At 36.9% G+C, this 17,763-nt stretch overlaps 1 protein-coding gene across 1 annotated transcript in view; it reads right to left on the minus strand.

Moving 5' to 3' along the window:
* Positions 1-2,588: 2,588 nt before the first annotated feature.
* LOC105625924 (serine/threonine-protein phosphatase 2B catalytic subunit 2-like) overlaps positions 2,589-17,763 on the minus strand; it is a 160,370-nt gene continuing 145,195 nt past the window's right edge. Inside the window, exons 11-13 of the mRNA XM_012207234.1 lie at positions 3,951-4,035; positions 3,584-3,681; positions 2,589-2,782 (exon numbers count right to left, since the gene is read on the minus strand). Coding sequence (XP_012062624.1) covers positions 2,589-2,782; positions 3,584-3,681; positions 3,951-4,035 — 377 coding nt within the window. The remainder of the gene's footprint in view (positions 2,783-3,583; positions 3,682-3,950; positions 4,036-17,763) is intronic.

The raw sequence follows: 17,763 nt of genomic DNA on the forward strand, positions 1-17,763 counted from the left end.
TATATATATATATTTACGACTTAACCCTAAGCTTAGCTTAGACTTAAGGTTTAAGTAACCTCACCCCGTGGCGCGGGGGATGCCCTTACGCGCGTCACCTAGGGCGGACACATCTTAAGAACCTAGTAAAATCCTAAAACCGGAAGCTCCGCCGTGACGACAGGCCAGCTGCCTTCTTTGTTTCTTTGGCGGAGACCGCTCGTCCTTTCTCTCTTTCTCTTTCTCTCCCTCTCATTCTCTCTCTTTCACACTGTCTATGCGATTCCTCTCATTAATATAGATGTAACCGCGCGCGAATCGTTCGTTCCGTCTCTCATCGCTTTCCCACATCGGAGAAAGAAATGACACGAGAGAAATAGTACTTAATGAAGACAGGGGGAAGTCGTTCTTCCTTATACATGAACATGTCGACGTGTAAACGAATCTACCTATAAGATATATCGCTACCGTTCCGCTCGTTGATATATACGTACATGCGCGCGCGCGCGCGTATGTACATTGGGTCGATTAATTCGCGAGAAAGTGTACACGCGGACAGTGTAGTGTACAGGTCCGTGGATGCTGGGAAGAGAAGAAGAGCGAGAAATTGCGAGAGACGGAGCGAAGGTAAGGAGATAAGATATATAGGAGAGAGAGAGATATATAGAGAGATAGAAAGAAAAAGAGCAAGGAATAATTGTACGAGCGGCGAGAGAACGGAGAACATCGCACGCGCGCGGTTCATCGCAGAAGGGAGGCTAACATTCTCATTTTCCATTCGCGAGTGTACGCTAAAAAGAGATACGGAGGCAAATCCTCGAAGAAGAGGAGGCCTGCTACGAAACACCCGGCTGAGTGTTTCTCGATGTTCGTGTAGCCCCCTTTCCTTGACTGCTTGCTTTCTTTTGCTATGCGCACACCGGGACCGATGATGATGCTCGTTGAAAATCGCATCGATGAAAAATCGCTTTCGCTTCGCAACCGTCTGTCCGTTCCTGATTTTCCTTTTGCGACGGCGATGATTTCTCCTGACTCCTCGATGAATGGCGCACTGGTTGTAACAGCCGGGGGGAGGGGGAGGGGGGGGGGAGAGACGAGCAATGGTTTGCAAATGTTCGGTGTGGCGGTGATAGCCGGGGTCTTAGGACCCATCCATCCATCCGCCATCTGAAAAAACGTTCACTTTATATTAATGCGGTAATATGAAATATGTAGCGTACTCATCTTTATTCTTTTCCCGTTGGCAGTATCAGATGAAAAATGTTCTAACCCAAATGTATTGATCTTTTTCAAAAGATAATATTTAAAAAATATAACAATCTATAATTTTTAATATAATATTGAAGATAATATTAAAAATATATTATGTATTTTTTAACAAAATGAAAAAATTAAGGAAATTAATTTTTTTATACACAACATTTAAAAGTAATACAAACAGTTTTGCTGCGATTTAGAACCTGAATCAAATATTATTTCAATAAGAAGTAATGTTTTAAAATAATAATTAAATAAAAATGCAAAAATTTTCATTTAAATTATAAAATTGTATCAATAAATGTAAATGTTGGTCTTATTGAACTGTTTCATATGTATATATAAAAATAAATAAAATATAAATTTTCAATTCCTATCACTTTTTGCAAAGAGTATACACTTGATACATCCTTAACATGTGTTTTGTCACATTAGGAAAAAAGCACTAAGTTATCGTAAATTAATGACTAAAATATTCATATTATTTCACAAGGCATTGGAGAAAGATTTTTAAAAAACTCTTAAATATTAAAAATATATTATGTATTTTTTAACAAAATGAAAAAATTAAGGAAATTAATTTTTTATACACAACATTTAAAAGTAATACAAACAGTTTTGCTGCGATTTAGAACCTGAATCAAATATTATTTCAATAAGAAGTAATGTTTTAAAATAATAATTAAATAAAAATGCAAAAATTTTCATTTAAATTATAAAATTGTATCAATAAATGTAAATGTTGATCTTATTGAACTGTTTCATATGTATATATAAAAAATAAATAAAATATAAATTTTCAATTCCTATCACTTTTTGCAAAGAGTATACACTTGATACATCCTTAACATGTGTTTTGTCACATTAGGAAAAAAGCACTAAGTTATCGTAAATTAATGACTAAAATATTCATATTATTTCACAAGGCATTGGAGAAAGATTTTTAAAAAACTCTTAATAATTAATTCCTCGGCAAGTAATTATTCAACTCGAGTAAGAGCATCGAAGTCGGTTAAGACAGCGTTAAATATCATGTAATCTTACTGACTGAAATTTACTGATTAAATCAGGTAGAAAGTGGCACGAGTGGCTTCAGTGTGGATCCGGTTTGATTCCACCCGTGCCTCACGTACGCATTTTTTACATTTGGAAATCATCACTCTAATGACTGTTCCCTGAGGAGGATAAATACTTGCTACGCATTTACTTACTAGTAAATGACCCTTTAAATGAGTCGAAAAGCCAAACATCTAAAGCAAGAAAGAAAAAGTCAGGCAGAAGGAAGGATTTTTCTTTCAATATTTAAAATCTGCGTGAGTGGACGAACTACCTTGAGTGGACGAATGTGGGGCTCACGATTGCGGTTGCGGCATGTTGTGGTCCCGCTTGTCTCCCGCAGGAGGCGGCGGCTTTGCCACGGATTTCTCCTCGTTTGCCGGTGTAGGCGGTGCATCTTTCCTCGGTGGCATTCTTTCGTTTATGGCATCCAAACCCTTGGCCTCAGCGAACGAGGTAATTTTGTGATTCGGCGAGAAGCCTTGAAGTGCTGTATGAACGGCAGAAAAAAAGGAGATAAAGCAAACAGAATGTTAGAACACGCGAAATTATAAGAGAACTGTTTCCGCAAAGATTAAATTCTCTCTATTTCGTGATTATCTAATTATACCAGCGATTTTCAACCCTTTTCTATTCATGGCACATTAAATAACGAGCCAAATTTTTTGAGGTATATCATCACAGGTGCGCATGCATTCAATGCTTAGCATAGATTTTTTATCAAATATTGTTAACACGACACATTCAGAAATATAAAAAATAAAATTCTAAAGTTTTTATTTTTCATTTTATCATAGTTTTTAAAAAACGATTTTATTGCAATGATGATATCGCATTTGTTAAAATGAGAATAAACAATATAATTTTCATAAAATTTAAAACATTTCTTATCTAGCACTCGCTTTTTATTTATTTCTAAAATCCGCTTCTTTTTACTTTCTCTAAAATTTTTGTGGCACACCGGTTACAAAATCCTAAATTATTGGGTTGTCCGGAAAGTTCGTGCCGATGTAGGAAAATTGAAACGCAGAAAATTTAAATTTTAGTATACATTTATTAAATTATATAGGTTAATCGGCTACGAACTTTCCGGACAACTCAATATATTGTAAGATGCTTATTATCCACGAATAATATAATTGGGACATCCGGTATTTTTTCTCTTCTACCTTCGCGTTGCATCACGATAGAATAATTAAATATATGAACAATTCACTACATTTTTAAATTCTAAATTGAATTACAATGATTCTCAACGCTAATGTCAAAAGTTATTTTATAAAATTTTTACCATTTTTCAGAGAGGTTTTGCCACCAGATAATGCACCGAGCGGTAAAGCTCCAGTCGGCGTCAAGCCCTTCAACTGCAGAACGCTCTCGCTCTCCTCTCTGTAAAGAGATTAAAATTACATTATAATAACAATGAAATAATTATAAAAATCATTAAATCATTAAAAATCATTAAATAGTTATAAAAGTTGTAGATCAGTTTTTATAATATATATAATGTGTAATCTTTTTATTTTAAATTGTAATTCGTACAAAAATCTATCCTTATGAGTTGAGAATTTCGCATCAACTTTTAAGTTTATTATTTCTATATTAAAGTCTTTCAGGACATTATGACGTATTTAAAGATTGTTTTATCGTTCACTAACCTCAGGACGGAGAACACCCGTGCCATTTTGCCAATGGCTCTGATCTTATTTCTGATCACTTCCTTACGTAGATTGGCTGCTGCACCTATAAATATTAGAGACGCATATTATGATATTTGTATGATAATGAGATATTAGCACCTAGATCATCCAGTGACGATCAACATAGCGAAAGGAATCGGCGATCCGTTCGAGTTCAACAATTTATAATGATTTCTTGAGTATAGTCAACATTAACCTCTAAATTAAAAAAAAAATTAAAAGCAAACATAAGATAATTACGATGGTCTTTGAACATTTTTAATTTTACACCGTGTAAATTTTCAATATGCCTACGTTCAAAAGTATTCTTCAATATCGTGATCGATAAAGTTGTTGCAACAATACAAAAGCTGATCCATTAATTTACAACACATTTTAATCAAGAAACTCAATAGCTTCGCCACGTCGCTTCGTCACCGATTTGCCGCGCGTTCGTTATCGCGCTTGCAAATCATTTGCGATGATTCTCGCCATCGCACGTTAACTACTACGTAATCCATACCACAGAGCTTACCAGGGGATACATTATGTTATTAATAATCACTCATTATTCTCACCGGATCACGCCAAGACAACTACAGGCAAAATAGTCTGCGCATATCACGAGCGAAGGGAGGAAAAGCAGTCACGTGACAAAAAAAATATTGCAAGTGCTTCGTCGCGTTCGCAAGTGAATTACCTACTCTTCGCCAATGGTAAAAGATTTATTTGTCAGTTCGAGAAAAAAAAACGAGAGATAAGAAAAAAGGCAAAGAGAATGTGATTGCAAACGCGCGTGCACTAAAAGCTGCGTAAACGTGCATAAATACAAATTCTTTGCAAAAATATTTTGTGTGTGTGTGTGTGTGTGTGTGTGTGTGTGTGTGCGTGTGCGCGCGCGCTAGATATATCAAGATATATCAAGATATCGTGTAAATCGATGCAAAAGAAGAAGAGACATGCACATGCTGTACAAGCGTGAAACGTACGCACCATCGGCCACTACAAACTCTTATCGTTACCACTTCGCTTGACAATCGCCTGCTACCTTTCGAGGCTCGTTATCAGCGCGAAACAGTCGCCGCTTTCGTGACGATTCCATTTACGAATCGAATCAACGCGGGTCAGGCGATTCGGCCTCAAGCTGGTCCAGTCATGTTCGTCTCTCACGAAAAGCTGGGACCAACTAGAGATCCTCAAATAGGAGATGGCTACACTGTTAGATATTCAAAGAAGCAATGGCAATCCAATCTCTCAAGTTAAATTGTCAATAGTCATTTTATTATTTTTAATCTTCATGTGTGTCAAAATGTAAATCAATCCATTTCTATAGTTAGCTTTAAAGTAAACATCCATATTAACGTATGCACTTAGTAAATAATAAACTAAATTTGAATCAAATTTAATACATTTTCTCGAATTAAATCATTTAATTCTATTATTTAAATTAAATTAACGATATTGAGTAGGCGATCTATAGAAATTCAATCATTAAAAATAATTAAATTGGATAATTTGACATTATGAATTTAACAGTGTACCATCCGCCATATTCAGATGCTTAAGATAAAATGAGATAGGTTATGTACAAGATAAAATGAGATATCCACGCATATTATTCTATTTTATCCCATTCTTCTATCTTAAGCACTGTTTTGAATATAGTAGACCAATCAGAAGTTATTTAAATGGTAACCAATCTCCTACTTTAGTACCTCTAGAATCAACTAAATGCCCTCTAATGAGAGTTTGGACACGAGCCGTGTTTTGTATGCAGGGTCTATAGTTTTAGCATCAAATCATGCGAAAGAGAGAAAGACATATATTTACTCTTTCTTTTTTTTTCAGCTCTCTCTTTCTCTCTCTCTTTCTCTCAGGAGTTGTTCAAACATGAATCAATCAAAAGTGGCTGTTTCGTGTCTTGACTCCGATTAGAGAATCTCTAAGACCAACGAAGTAGAAGCGCCGGCAGAATTTCACAGTTTATGAAATGTCCGAAGAAAAAAAAGGATGTTCACTGAGCGGCCACTCTTTCGCACTAAGCCGTCAATTTATCTGTTTGCTCGTTAATTGACATAATGGTCGAGCCTTGTCGCTCGATCGATTGTACCTTAACGAGGAACGGGAGTGAATTCGTTCCGTAGCGCCATTAAAATTTTCCGTTAGCGAGAAATCAGAGGATAGGGATTCCCTCTTTTTTCTCTACTTTCTTCTATCAAGGCGCTAAAATATTATATTGTTTATTTTATTTTCGCGTTGGAAAGACTCGGTTGGGAATTTCTACGGTTGACTAGCATTCATTCTGGCAATATAGCATCTTTTACGAAAGCGGGTCTACATTATTTTTACTCCAATCGCGCGATCCAATCCACATCGTTCACCCAAAAATTCCATCTCGTTTTTATCCAATGGAAGGAAAAGAACAAATCCGCTCCTCCGTGTTTTATTACGTATGCGTATCCCCGGCTAAATCAGACGGATCAAAAAAGATACGTGTCGAAAATATCGATGTCGTTCCTCATCATGCATCGACGAAACATGCTCGGTCATTCCGCGATATTCTAATGATTTACGATACGAATCCGCAGTCCTTAGGCCGCTGTCATGATAACGTATCGCCCGATTTGTCAACTCGTAGAGAGATACGAACTTTCTATCTTTCCTGTCATTCGCGAAAACTCTAACCGTGTGATGGGCGTTTTGTTTTCGGAGCTGGCGAGTCATCTGAAAGGCAGATCGATCGAACGGGAATCAACGAAGATCGGCCTGGACCTCTTTAGGTTCAATTCATGCTTATAACATATAATGCATAAAGTTCTTGCATAAAGAACGTAACAACGCTCACACGACGAAAGTTGGTGGTAGCCACTCGGAAAGAACGATTTTGTTGAAGTATCTATTATTGTCTATTGTATTTATGTTTATGTTAATTATAGTCTATTGTATCATATTTATTTTATATTTATTACTTTGTTAACATGGAGTCTTTTTCATAAAGCTTTGCAATAAACTAAATTAAATTAAATCTAGAATTTTAGCTATATATAGATCTGAAAATAATTTTGTGGAGCCATCAAAATAATTATATTATATAGTTAGGAATTTCAAGTATGAATAATGTTGCTAAAACATTTTTTAACATTCTAACAACCGTGAATCGACCGTGAAGCGACTTGTTATTTTGATTATTTTGATAATTGACAAAGTTTTGAGATATATACGGAAAAAACGATTTTGTTGAAGCATCTAAAAATTTAGCTTGTACAAATATAAAAATTTGTTAGCTCAAAATAATTACGTAGGAATTTCAAGTATGGTGAGTAGTACTGCAAAAAATTTTAACATTCTAGCTTGAGCGTCTTGATAATCAATAAAATTATTTTCAGATTTATACATGGAAAAAACGATGTTGTTGAAACATCTAAAAATTTAATTTTTACGAGTATGAAAATAATTTTTGAACCCTCAAAATAATGTAAGAAGTCTCAAGTATCAAAATAATAATGTAAGAAGTCTCAAGTATCAACAAGCTAGTAAAATTTTGACATTCTAGCCATCAACTTGAGCGTCTTGCATAATTATTTTAATAATCCAACTATTACTTTCAGATCTGTAGGAGCTAAATTTTTTAATACTTCAACAAAATCATTATCCTTCCTGTACAATCACTTTTTTATTTTTACGAAAAAGCGATAAATTGATTGGCTATCGCACCAATTTCCGCTACGTAGTAAGCGTTTGCCGCATGCTATATGCAGGAATCATAAAAAATCATTTTATTCTCGTTATTTACTAAAAGTTAAACAAGGATAAATAATGTTCACAAACGTTGTGAGCGTGAATCGGTTTGTGGTCCAAGACTCGGAGGATCAGCGATCCTCGCACGCTTGTCGCTGATAGATTAATCAACGGAATTCCTTAAATAGTCACCGAGCCATTTCGAATATCAACGATATTATACGCGTCGCGGGTCAATTAAATGATGACACTTTCTATAATTAACAGTCGAAATCGTGCTGCTGAAAACCGCGAGCCTCTCGACGGCGAGTTATTCGATGGGTACGCGATATTATATTACGCACAGGTGCATTCCGTCGTGTTTCAATCTCTCACGTAATCCAAAATCTCGCGATTACCGGAGTTTCCACTTGGTTATGAGATTTTGCCTATCGGCGGAAACGAGATGTCGTCGTCGCGCGAACTCGTTGGCAGCGGGTATCGGGTTTTAGCCGCAATTTTCGCGTAACGAGATTATTCTGTCGGCTCGCAGTTTATTATCAGTGCGTTTACCCGGGTAGGATTCGCGGATCCGAGAAACGGATTCTCTCGCGGGAAATCTTACGATCGACGAAAGACGACACGAGCTTGGGGAGCACGAAGACGTCGAAGGCACTCCGTTTTCTGTCGCGAGGAGGAAAGATCGATAAAGTCGAGATACGTCAAATATTAGACGTTCGGCCTTCGAGCGAAGAGCGCAATTTTGCAGCTCGCTCTGTGAATCCCGTGTTATAACTTCCCCCGCGGTGGTTATTTGGAATTTGGAAAATTACTCGCGACGTTTGGGGATTCGCGTGACTCCCGACGAATGACTTCTCGCGACGACTTCGAGCAGGAAGGAGCGGAAAAAACGAAATCGTTTATTTCGTATTGGAATAGCCTCGTTCTTCGATCGAGCCGTCCGACAACAGCCCCGGGACAGTTTCCTGCGCTCACAAATGGAGAGGATGCGGCACATATAACGACGTATATACGTCAACTACAAACTTATACAACAGATCAAGCCTTTTGCTCTCTATACATTTATGTGTTCAGCGCACGGTTACGCACACGTAATCTGCCGCAACGGCGTCACCGGTCGGTGCTCGAAATAGTGTAATTCGAGAATTGTATGCCGAATGACGCAAACATGCATATCCCGTGAGAGTGTTTTAGCATAGCAATAATTCGGGAATGAATTTCCACGAGAGCGAGACAGATACCATGTTTCGATAAAATTAAACATAGATTATCGTGTAACCTTCGGTATTGTATAGAATAATGATGATATTTCAGCGAGCGAGTTTACGTGAACTTTGACGCGAACGGCTCTAATTACGCATATTGCATATCATATAACGTACCCTATCTCGAATTACTCGAATAGAAATTTATCGATAAAATTATTTGAAAATCTTCACCAAGTCTTGTGTCACGATGTAATATTATCGTGAATAATCTCCACGCGTACACACAATAAAAATTTTGTATTTATGTTAAAACTGATCCTTGTTAAAATCTTTGTGTTAAATTTTTAACATATTAACATTTAACATAGAGAATTAATTTAATATAACATGATTATGTTATTTGGATTATGTTATTTTGTGTTAAATTAATATTCAACATTTTTTAGTTTTAAGATAACACAATTTATGAGTAAGTGAACAAATAACATAAAAATAATGTATTTTAAAACGTAAAAAAATTCTAGGATAAATAAAATACATTAATTTAACATATTATAAATGTTAATTTTACTGAAGAAATATGTTTCCATAATTTATTTATAAATTATGTTTATTTATAAATTATGTTTAGTGTCATATGTTTTGTGTCAATTTTTTAATAATATTTGTGTTATTTCCTAACATTCATTCGTATTAACACGAAAATTTGGGACTATTTGGAACACAAATTAAAATAAATTAAATTTAACACAAACTTTTTAAACTATTTAAGGATAATTGGAACAGCATAAATCAAGAATTCGACGATCTGAATGATTCTGAAAGTGGAGGAGATTGTAATGATCCACGTGTAATAATCGCCGCTTGTAACGCGATCCGATGTTATTTTCGCGTGCCCGCCGTTGCGACAGTTGTCTACCGAGCTAACATTTATCAAAACGCAGTCGAGTCTGGCACCGAGTTTTGAGTATGTCGGAGGCCCGTCGTATATATTCTTGAGATCACCATTTCTTATCCATTTTATCATCGTAAAACTCTCAACTATTCGCCTCTAAAAAATTTATGGATGTAATAAAGCCGTTAATTATTAGAGCCTTGATTTTCTAATGTACTCATAACTACACTCAGAGACAAACATAATGGTAGTAACAAAGTGACAAGTTTTATATGTAGAATTAATGTACATACACATTGAATAAACTATTTTATAGTTGCAATAACTTTTTTTCAAGTTTATTCAATTATACATTAATTCTACATATGAAACTTATACAATCACTTTTGTACACTGCAAATCCAAATGTAATAAATGTTTTCATGTTTGATTTGTTTTTCCATATAGAACACTTACATTAGATAACACTTACATTAGAATAAATAAATCCATTTTGCGTATGCAGTATGTGTTATTTTTTTTTACAAAAAAAATTAAATCACATATATGTATATATGAAGGCACTTATTATATGCTTGGATTTACAGTGTAGTTTCTACGCTTTTTTCCTAAGTATATATTTATGTACGTAGATTTTCAAATGTAAACATTCGTAACTTTGAGTTTGCGCATACGTTTTCTTACGAGTGATTAGAGAATCAAGTTCCTGGACAGAAGAAGTCAATCCTGAGCCATTAATCATTGCGGTCTTAGCAACCTCCAATGTTCTATATTTCACCAATTGGGAAATTAAATGAAAATTTTTCACGCGCCAAGAAAATTATTTAATAGATCATTTACTGATATTACTTGATACTGCAGAAATGATCCTTCAAGCGATTCGACCTGATTCGATACGATTCGTCTTCCGTTTCGTGAACCTGTGCTCGAGACATTGTAGCGCAGGGATACTAATGCTCTACCGGATTTCCCAAAAGCAGTTTTAGAAGCCGCAACTACCCTCGAACCGACTTGCAAAATAGGCGCGGCTTGTCGCTTCTTGCTCATCAATTACTCTCATAATATCGCGACACAATAACTATTATCTTACACATGTGTTGATGTCTCCCATGTGAGCTTAATACGACCAGATAAGCGATCAAGTCGGCTCGAGATATCAAACGATCTTCTGAATGCAGGTCGGATGTATCGCTCATTTTGAAACGACGGGTCTTCGACATTCTATCTAGTCATAGGCGCCGTCGCATATAACAACCACGCACGAAACGCTCACTCGTTCATTTTTCTTTTATGAATAAAAACAGAATTAGAAATGCGACGCCTATGTCTCGTAACGTGGACCGTTTATCGAGAATAGCTCGTATACCCAATGGCAAACGTGTTTTTAATCCCCGACTGTTATTCTGGAATCGAATTTGACACCGCGGCGAATAAAGTGTCGGAATCTTTTGATTCATTTATCAAAAATATAATCAAATTTCAATCGTTTTTTTTTTACTCACGATTCACGCCTGTTTATATCAATTAATTTACAAAGGAAAAGCGGTAGTCATTTGATGATGAAATTTAAGTATAGCAGTCGAGGATTAATGACGACCGAGTAACGCGACTAATTGGGAACCATTGGGTGTTAGACATATTCCTATTTGTATAGACTGCATTCGAATCGTGAACGACTGTAGCTAGGGAACTGAACGCCTCTGCACTAATCAACTCGCGACCGAAATCTCCCCTTGAAATCCCTGAAACCGTTTCGAACTCCCAAAGGAGGTAGAAATCGGGATCGTGACCGTTAACGAAGTTTATCGCTGGGATCGATGCTAATTCTCTTTGCAGAGAATTATCTTTCGTAATTATCGAGTCTCGTTACCCGAAGAGAAGATCGAACGGAGAACTCGTTTTCGTTAAATCACATATAAAGATGAGGAAAAAACGGCGTTGAGTCCCCGCAGTTCCGTCATTCACGATCGAAAGATGGAAAGATAGATAGATAGAGATAGAGCAGAGGATAGAAATAGTAGAGTGTAGGTTCTTACTCGCACTTTCAACAAAAAAACAACTCACCGTACGCGATGGTAGGTGGGGTCGTATTCGGACCGGACACCGTCGGGTTACCATCGGGTTACCATGGTGGCCATGGTGCGCCCATGGTTGGTTTACCGATGGTTGAGCGTAGTGGACGTAAGTAAAAGGACAGAAGTAACCAACAATGTGAGAGCAGCGTCAAATGCGGCCGAAGAGAAGAGATAGAGAGTGGCGGAGATTTTGGTCGGTTTGTTCGGATCACATTCCGAATACGGGAAGACGTGTTTATATATATATATATATTAATTTTTTTTTTAAATTTTTTATATTGGCAGTTTACGGATGGTTGTTTGGTTGGTGTCGGTGATGGTGGTGGTGGTTGGTGGTAGTGGTCGCGATGAGGTGGTTGTAGAATTATGGCGCAAAAGGAAATAACACATAGAACAGACAAGAAAAGACAAGTGTGCACAGCGTAAGTGGCATTCAATCAAGCATGTGCGTTAGACGATTTCTATTATATCGTCTCTTTTCTTATTTTTTCTTTTTTTTTTTCGTTATTATTGTAATATATTTTTCTCAATAGCGGATCAGCGTGAAATAGGCGCTAAACGTAAAAATTCGTGCGTTTTTCGCACATTTTTTTTTTCGAAAGCTTTGTTAATTTGTAACAGCTAATGTTACAAAAAGAGAACAATACTAATTAATGCTCTATCCAAGAAACTTTTTTTCTTTCACGCTTTATTAAAATTCTACGTAGCTTAATCCGCTACTGGAGTCTCTGAAAATCGGCCAAGTCGTTCGTTAAACGCCGCAGGGCCGTTTTCATAGCACCGCTCGTGAGAAAAGCGGTATTTTTTTTTTGCATAAATATGGTATTTACTGCTAACGCATTTCGCATGTAATTACAGAACAAGTTTCCGGGAAATCACGGGTGAGACTGCCCGTGTCACATTTTGAACCAACACGAGAAAATTCTCTAGGGGGAAGCGCACTTGTATCATAACCATCATGAGTGTGACGAACGTGGAAAACGTTTCGCATTAAAATTCATCGCGCTGAAGAGGAAAATCCCGCTAGGAATACTCACTATTTTACAAAATAGACTTGGATTAACGGAATGTTCAAAAATCACTGCGCGTGAACAACTTTGCCGATATTGAAATTTTTGATAAATGAGCGCGATTCCGCTCGCGATTTACGCCTTTTTCAGGCCGCGAATACTGTAATATAAAGAAGATAGTTGATTAGAGGGTGAAAAAGATGATTTTAGCCTGCATCGAAATTCCTAGGGTAAACGTACAAGAACATTTGATTCAATTTAAATAATGAAATTCCATAACGAGTTTTAAATCACATGGAAAAAGTAACTTGATTTCGTTTAGAAAAAAAATATTTAATCCTCGATCACGTGCAATAAAAAAATATTTTAAATGATTCCAATTATTAATAAAAATATTTTAAATGATTCCAATTATTAGAATTAAAGATTATTTAAAAATCTCGCCGAGAATAAATCGTCATATAAAATGTACGACCGCCTTTAGCAAATTCAAATACGTCGAAGATTACTTCGTCCCGAATCGAAAAATTCTAGACATAAAAAAAAAATAAATTCTGCATTAAATTTCATACAAGATAAAGTTTACAATTAATTGTTTTTTTCAAAATTCTGACAAGTTTATGAAAATGAAGGAAGTTTATTAGCCATAGACAAGACAAAAGTAATCTCGACGTAACGCAGCAATTATAATCGCACGTGAGATTATCATTGTACGTGGCGCACAACGTTGCTACATAGAAGTTTCCTGGAGCAACTGTCTAAGAGAAAAAGAAGTCGATTAATAAATTTTCGCAGGATCGCTCGAGGATGCAGCCCAGCCACGTGCTGTCCCATCGAGCGGAACACCTTCGGTTATGATATTTATGGTTAACATTAAACTGGCGAGCGAGATCCTCTCGCGACCCGCGCGAATATTAAGTACTAGTTCGCTCGGTTAATCCTAGGAGACTAAGTATACTCTATAGCATGCGCAAAAGAAAACTGGTAATCAAAAGATAAAACGCTCGGCGGCTGACGGAGACCGAGTTAAGTAAAGGATACACGTACTCAACGTAACTCAAAGAGGTAACTTAAGCATAAAGACGATAACAAACGAGCAGATTCAGGGGCAGAGAGAGAGAGAGAGAGAGAGAGAGAGAGAGAGAGAGAGAGAGAGAGAGAAGAACGAAAGAAGAGAGAGAGGTTAGAGTGAGAGTGAGAGAGTCGGGATGTGTATGGAGAATGAGAAAGAATGAGAGAGAAGACTGAGATTATAACGTTTGCAGGAGAGAGAGAAAGAGAGAGAAAGCGAATGAGAAAACTTGATGCCCGATGTCGGGTGTCGGCCAATGAGGGATAACTTTTTTGTGGAGTAGAAAAATATGTCCAGCAGCTTTACACAACCGAGACGCGTCATGAATCGACATGAACGCGCAACACGTCTCTTGAAATCCTTCTTGAAGTCGTAGTGTTCGTGTCGATGAGTGAGAATTAGTGGGTAGTGAAGGAAAGAAAAGAAAAGCGAGTGGCAACAACGGCGACGACGACGACAAGGAAGACGACGACGACGACGATGATGATGATGATGATGATGATGACTACGGTGGCGACAGCGATAGCATCGAAGGGCGCGACTGTCGCGGGATAAAGACAGGCCGGGGAAATATCTTGGTTGAGTAGTTTGCTTATTAAAGGCTTCGGTGGAGTGTAAAAATAAAGTAACATAGAAGAGGACCCTTCCTTCGACCAGAACGCGCGATACCGCGGCGATGAGAATCACTTCATAAGGAAAAAAATCTAATTATCAAATAATATTGAAATAATGTCAATCAAATGTTCGGTTATAACGTAACCAAAAATTATTTTGTCTTCTTAAATATTTTAATAAATGTTACCATCGGTAATAATGGTTGTATTATTAGATATTTTGATTTTGATCAAAATAATAGTATAGAGATACGATAGAATTGAAAAGAGAGGAAAAGAAATATGTCTTAACAAGAAAATTATTTATTAAGAAAGAAGATATATAAAGATATCGATATTACGTCTTTTGGAGAATTAATTTTGTCTATTCGATGAATTTAAAATTACAAATTCTGAATTTATTCTGGACGCGACGACTTTTTATCGATTGTCGTAGGAGTTTGCGGAAATGAGGTGAAGAATCGCAAGGTTTTACACTAGGAAACTCGAGAACGGAAAATATGTATAAGAAAGCGAAGATGTCGCAGCTGGTTCACCTGAAAAGGTGAAAAATGGCTTCGCGTGAAAATCTCCTGTAGTTCCCTTTTTGTTCCATGACCTGAACTCGTTACAGTCGTTTTCTATCTTTCTTCATCTCAGAAACGAGACCAGGAAGATATCTAACGTCGAAGGTAACGGATAGCTTGACAATAGAATGTGTCTGCGGAGTTCTCGCCTGTGTTGCGTAAACTCTCCCGCAGAAATCTGAAACGAGTGATATCAAATCATTCGTAGTGCTCGATCTTTCGCATGGTTCAACATATCTATCGATTGGTACTTTTATCCTGACCGGATCTTCCTCCTGATTTCTACGCGATTCAAAAGAGAAACAAAGCTAGCTAATACTAACTATTTGCAATTCAAGTCAGACTCGACATAATACGTGGTAAAATTCTTCAAACATTCGAATTTTTTCGTAGTGTAGGTTTTGGGAAGTTTAATATAAACACAAAGAATTGTCCTTTGCAATAAATCGCATTTCAAATTTTTACTAGTCTTCTTCTTATAAGTAAAAAAAATTCTATAATTCATGTTAGCCAATTAGATGAAATTAAAGTCGAAATACTTGATCTTTGCTCGTTTGCGAGAAAATAGTTTGAATCATAAAGGATTAACTTTTAATAAACCGCAAAGTTTGCAAAGAGGAAACATGAATGAATTCGCATTCACGAGGCGTTGACCGTTGTTTCCTAATCTCTCCGGTATTATATTCACGATGATTATCGGTTTTGGTTTCATAGTGCGATAGTGCGAGAACCGACGAGATCGGTATCTAGCTTTGGTTCGATTGATTCAGGAATTGTTGCGAGTTTAGATCATGTCCATCGAGACTTTATGTGCACGTTGGAATGCACACAGGAATGAACGATTGACTTGGGTCAGTGTGGAGAGCAAGATGCCGATGGAACCACGTTTCGAAAGGGGCCGGCAAACGGTTGATCGATGCTTCGTGGCCTTCCCTCGTTATCTCACGGAAACTCGGTGCGTTCTATCGATCGGATATACCTTCCCGGGCTGTTCGAGCTTTTGGGCGCCTCCACCGGAGCGACTGAAAGTCTCTTTTGCTCCGGATTTCGCACGGAGAGCCTCGTGGAAGAGAGACACGAAGAGCCGACCGGGGGTAGAATTCTACGTGGGTGGCATACGCCGTCTGCTGAAAGCCAGGCTCGGAGGTGACCGGAAATTGTCGAGAATCTTGTCGATCGCGATTAGTTAATTAAACGCGACTTTCGACAGTGATGGGGCGCATGTTATTCGAATTACGGCATATCGATTTTTCGTTGATATCGTGTCGATTGGATAAGAAATTAAGAAACTTAAGCGGCTTTCAGGCAGGTGTTATGACAGACAATGATCTGACTTTACTCTCTCGATCGAATAATCACCAGATGTTTCTATTTATAAATTTTCAAGCGATTGTACGTGCAAAACCATGAATATAAATTGCACGTTACATTTATACTACATGTACTTTTACTTTTATAGTAACTTTCATTATCACAATAAAAAAAATATTTTTTAACAATTATGTTTTATTCCGCAAAAGGAATAGTGAGCAAAAAAGGAAATTTTTGACCTGATCCTTTTAGAGTTTTTCCCTTTTAGAATTTTTTTGCAACTTTACTTTGCTTAGCTCAGCACGATGGTTAAATTAAAAATGTATCAGGTGTATAATCTTTGAAGAAAGTGACTGGAATTGAAAATTTATACTTTCCGTATAAAAAAATGTTTTATGTATATATGTAATATTATATATACATGTATAAAACAGTTTAGCGAAGTTGATATTAACAATATATTTTTACTATTTTTACTATTTTATAATTTAAAGGACTTTTCTTATTTTATCTTAATTATTTTTTAAAAACATGTCTTGAAATATAACATTAAAAAAAATCTCTACTTCTTATTAAAATAATTATTTATTCAAATTCTAAATCGCTGCTAAACTTCTTGTATTACTTTCACACACATAAAATATAGAAAAATCTAATTTCTTCATAATTTCATTTTATCAATAAAATATGTGTAACACATCTTTCATAGTTACAATACAATTTTTGCTCAGAGTTTAAGGATGTTACTATTATTCGGACTGTTCAGAGATGTACCGAGATCATTCGGTATGCTACCATCGAGCGGAGAGAAATCTTGCGGATGTATTGAACTGGGCAGGTTCAGGCGCAGCAGTCGGTTGCGCTCGTAAAACCGAAAGCATTGTTAGCGGAGTGTCCAATGTTCGTTCGCTGGACGTTGTTAAGAGAACGAGGCAAGCGGCACATACATCCCACACAACAGCATTCCACGCGCGCGCACACACACTCACACGTACACGTACAAGAGCGAGATATCTCACGCTGCATCGTAAAGCGCGCAAATAAACCGAACTCAAGTCAAACGAGCGAAACTCAAACGAGAGACGGGGACACGGCAGCTGTTTTAGGTATTGCTGAAAGGCAGAAGAGTGATAGGAGGGGGTTTCAAAGTCGTAAAACCGTGTCGTGAACGCCATAACGAATGCAATGCGGAAATTCGCCGGCTAAATCCCAGAACGAGCGAAGCGAAAGATAGCGATAGCGAAAGAAAAACGAGAGAGAGAGAGAGAGAGAGAGAGAGAGAGAGAGAGAGGAGGAGACGACG

The sequence above is a fragment of the Atta cephalotes genome (assembly GCF_000143395.1).
Source record: "Atta cephalotes unplaced genomic scaffold scaffold00004, whole genome shotgun sequence".
In the NCBI taxonomy this organism is placed as follows: Eukaryota; Metazoa; Arthropoda; class Insecta; order Hymenoptera; family Formicidae; genus Atta; species Atta cephalotes.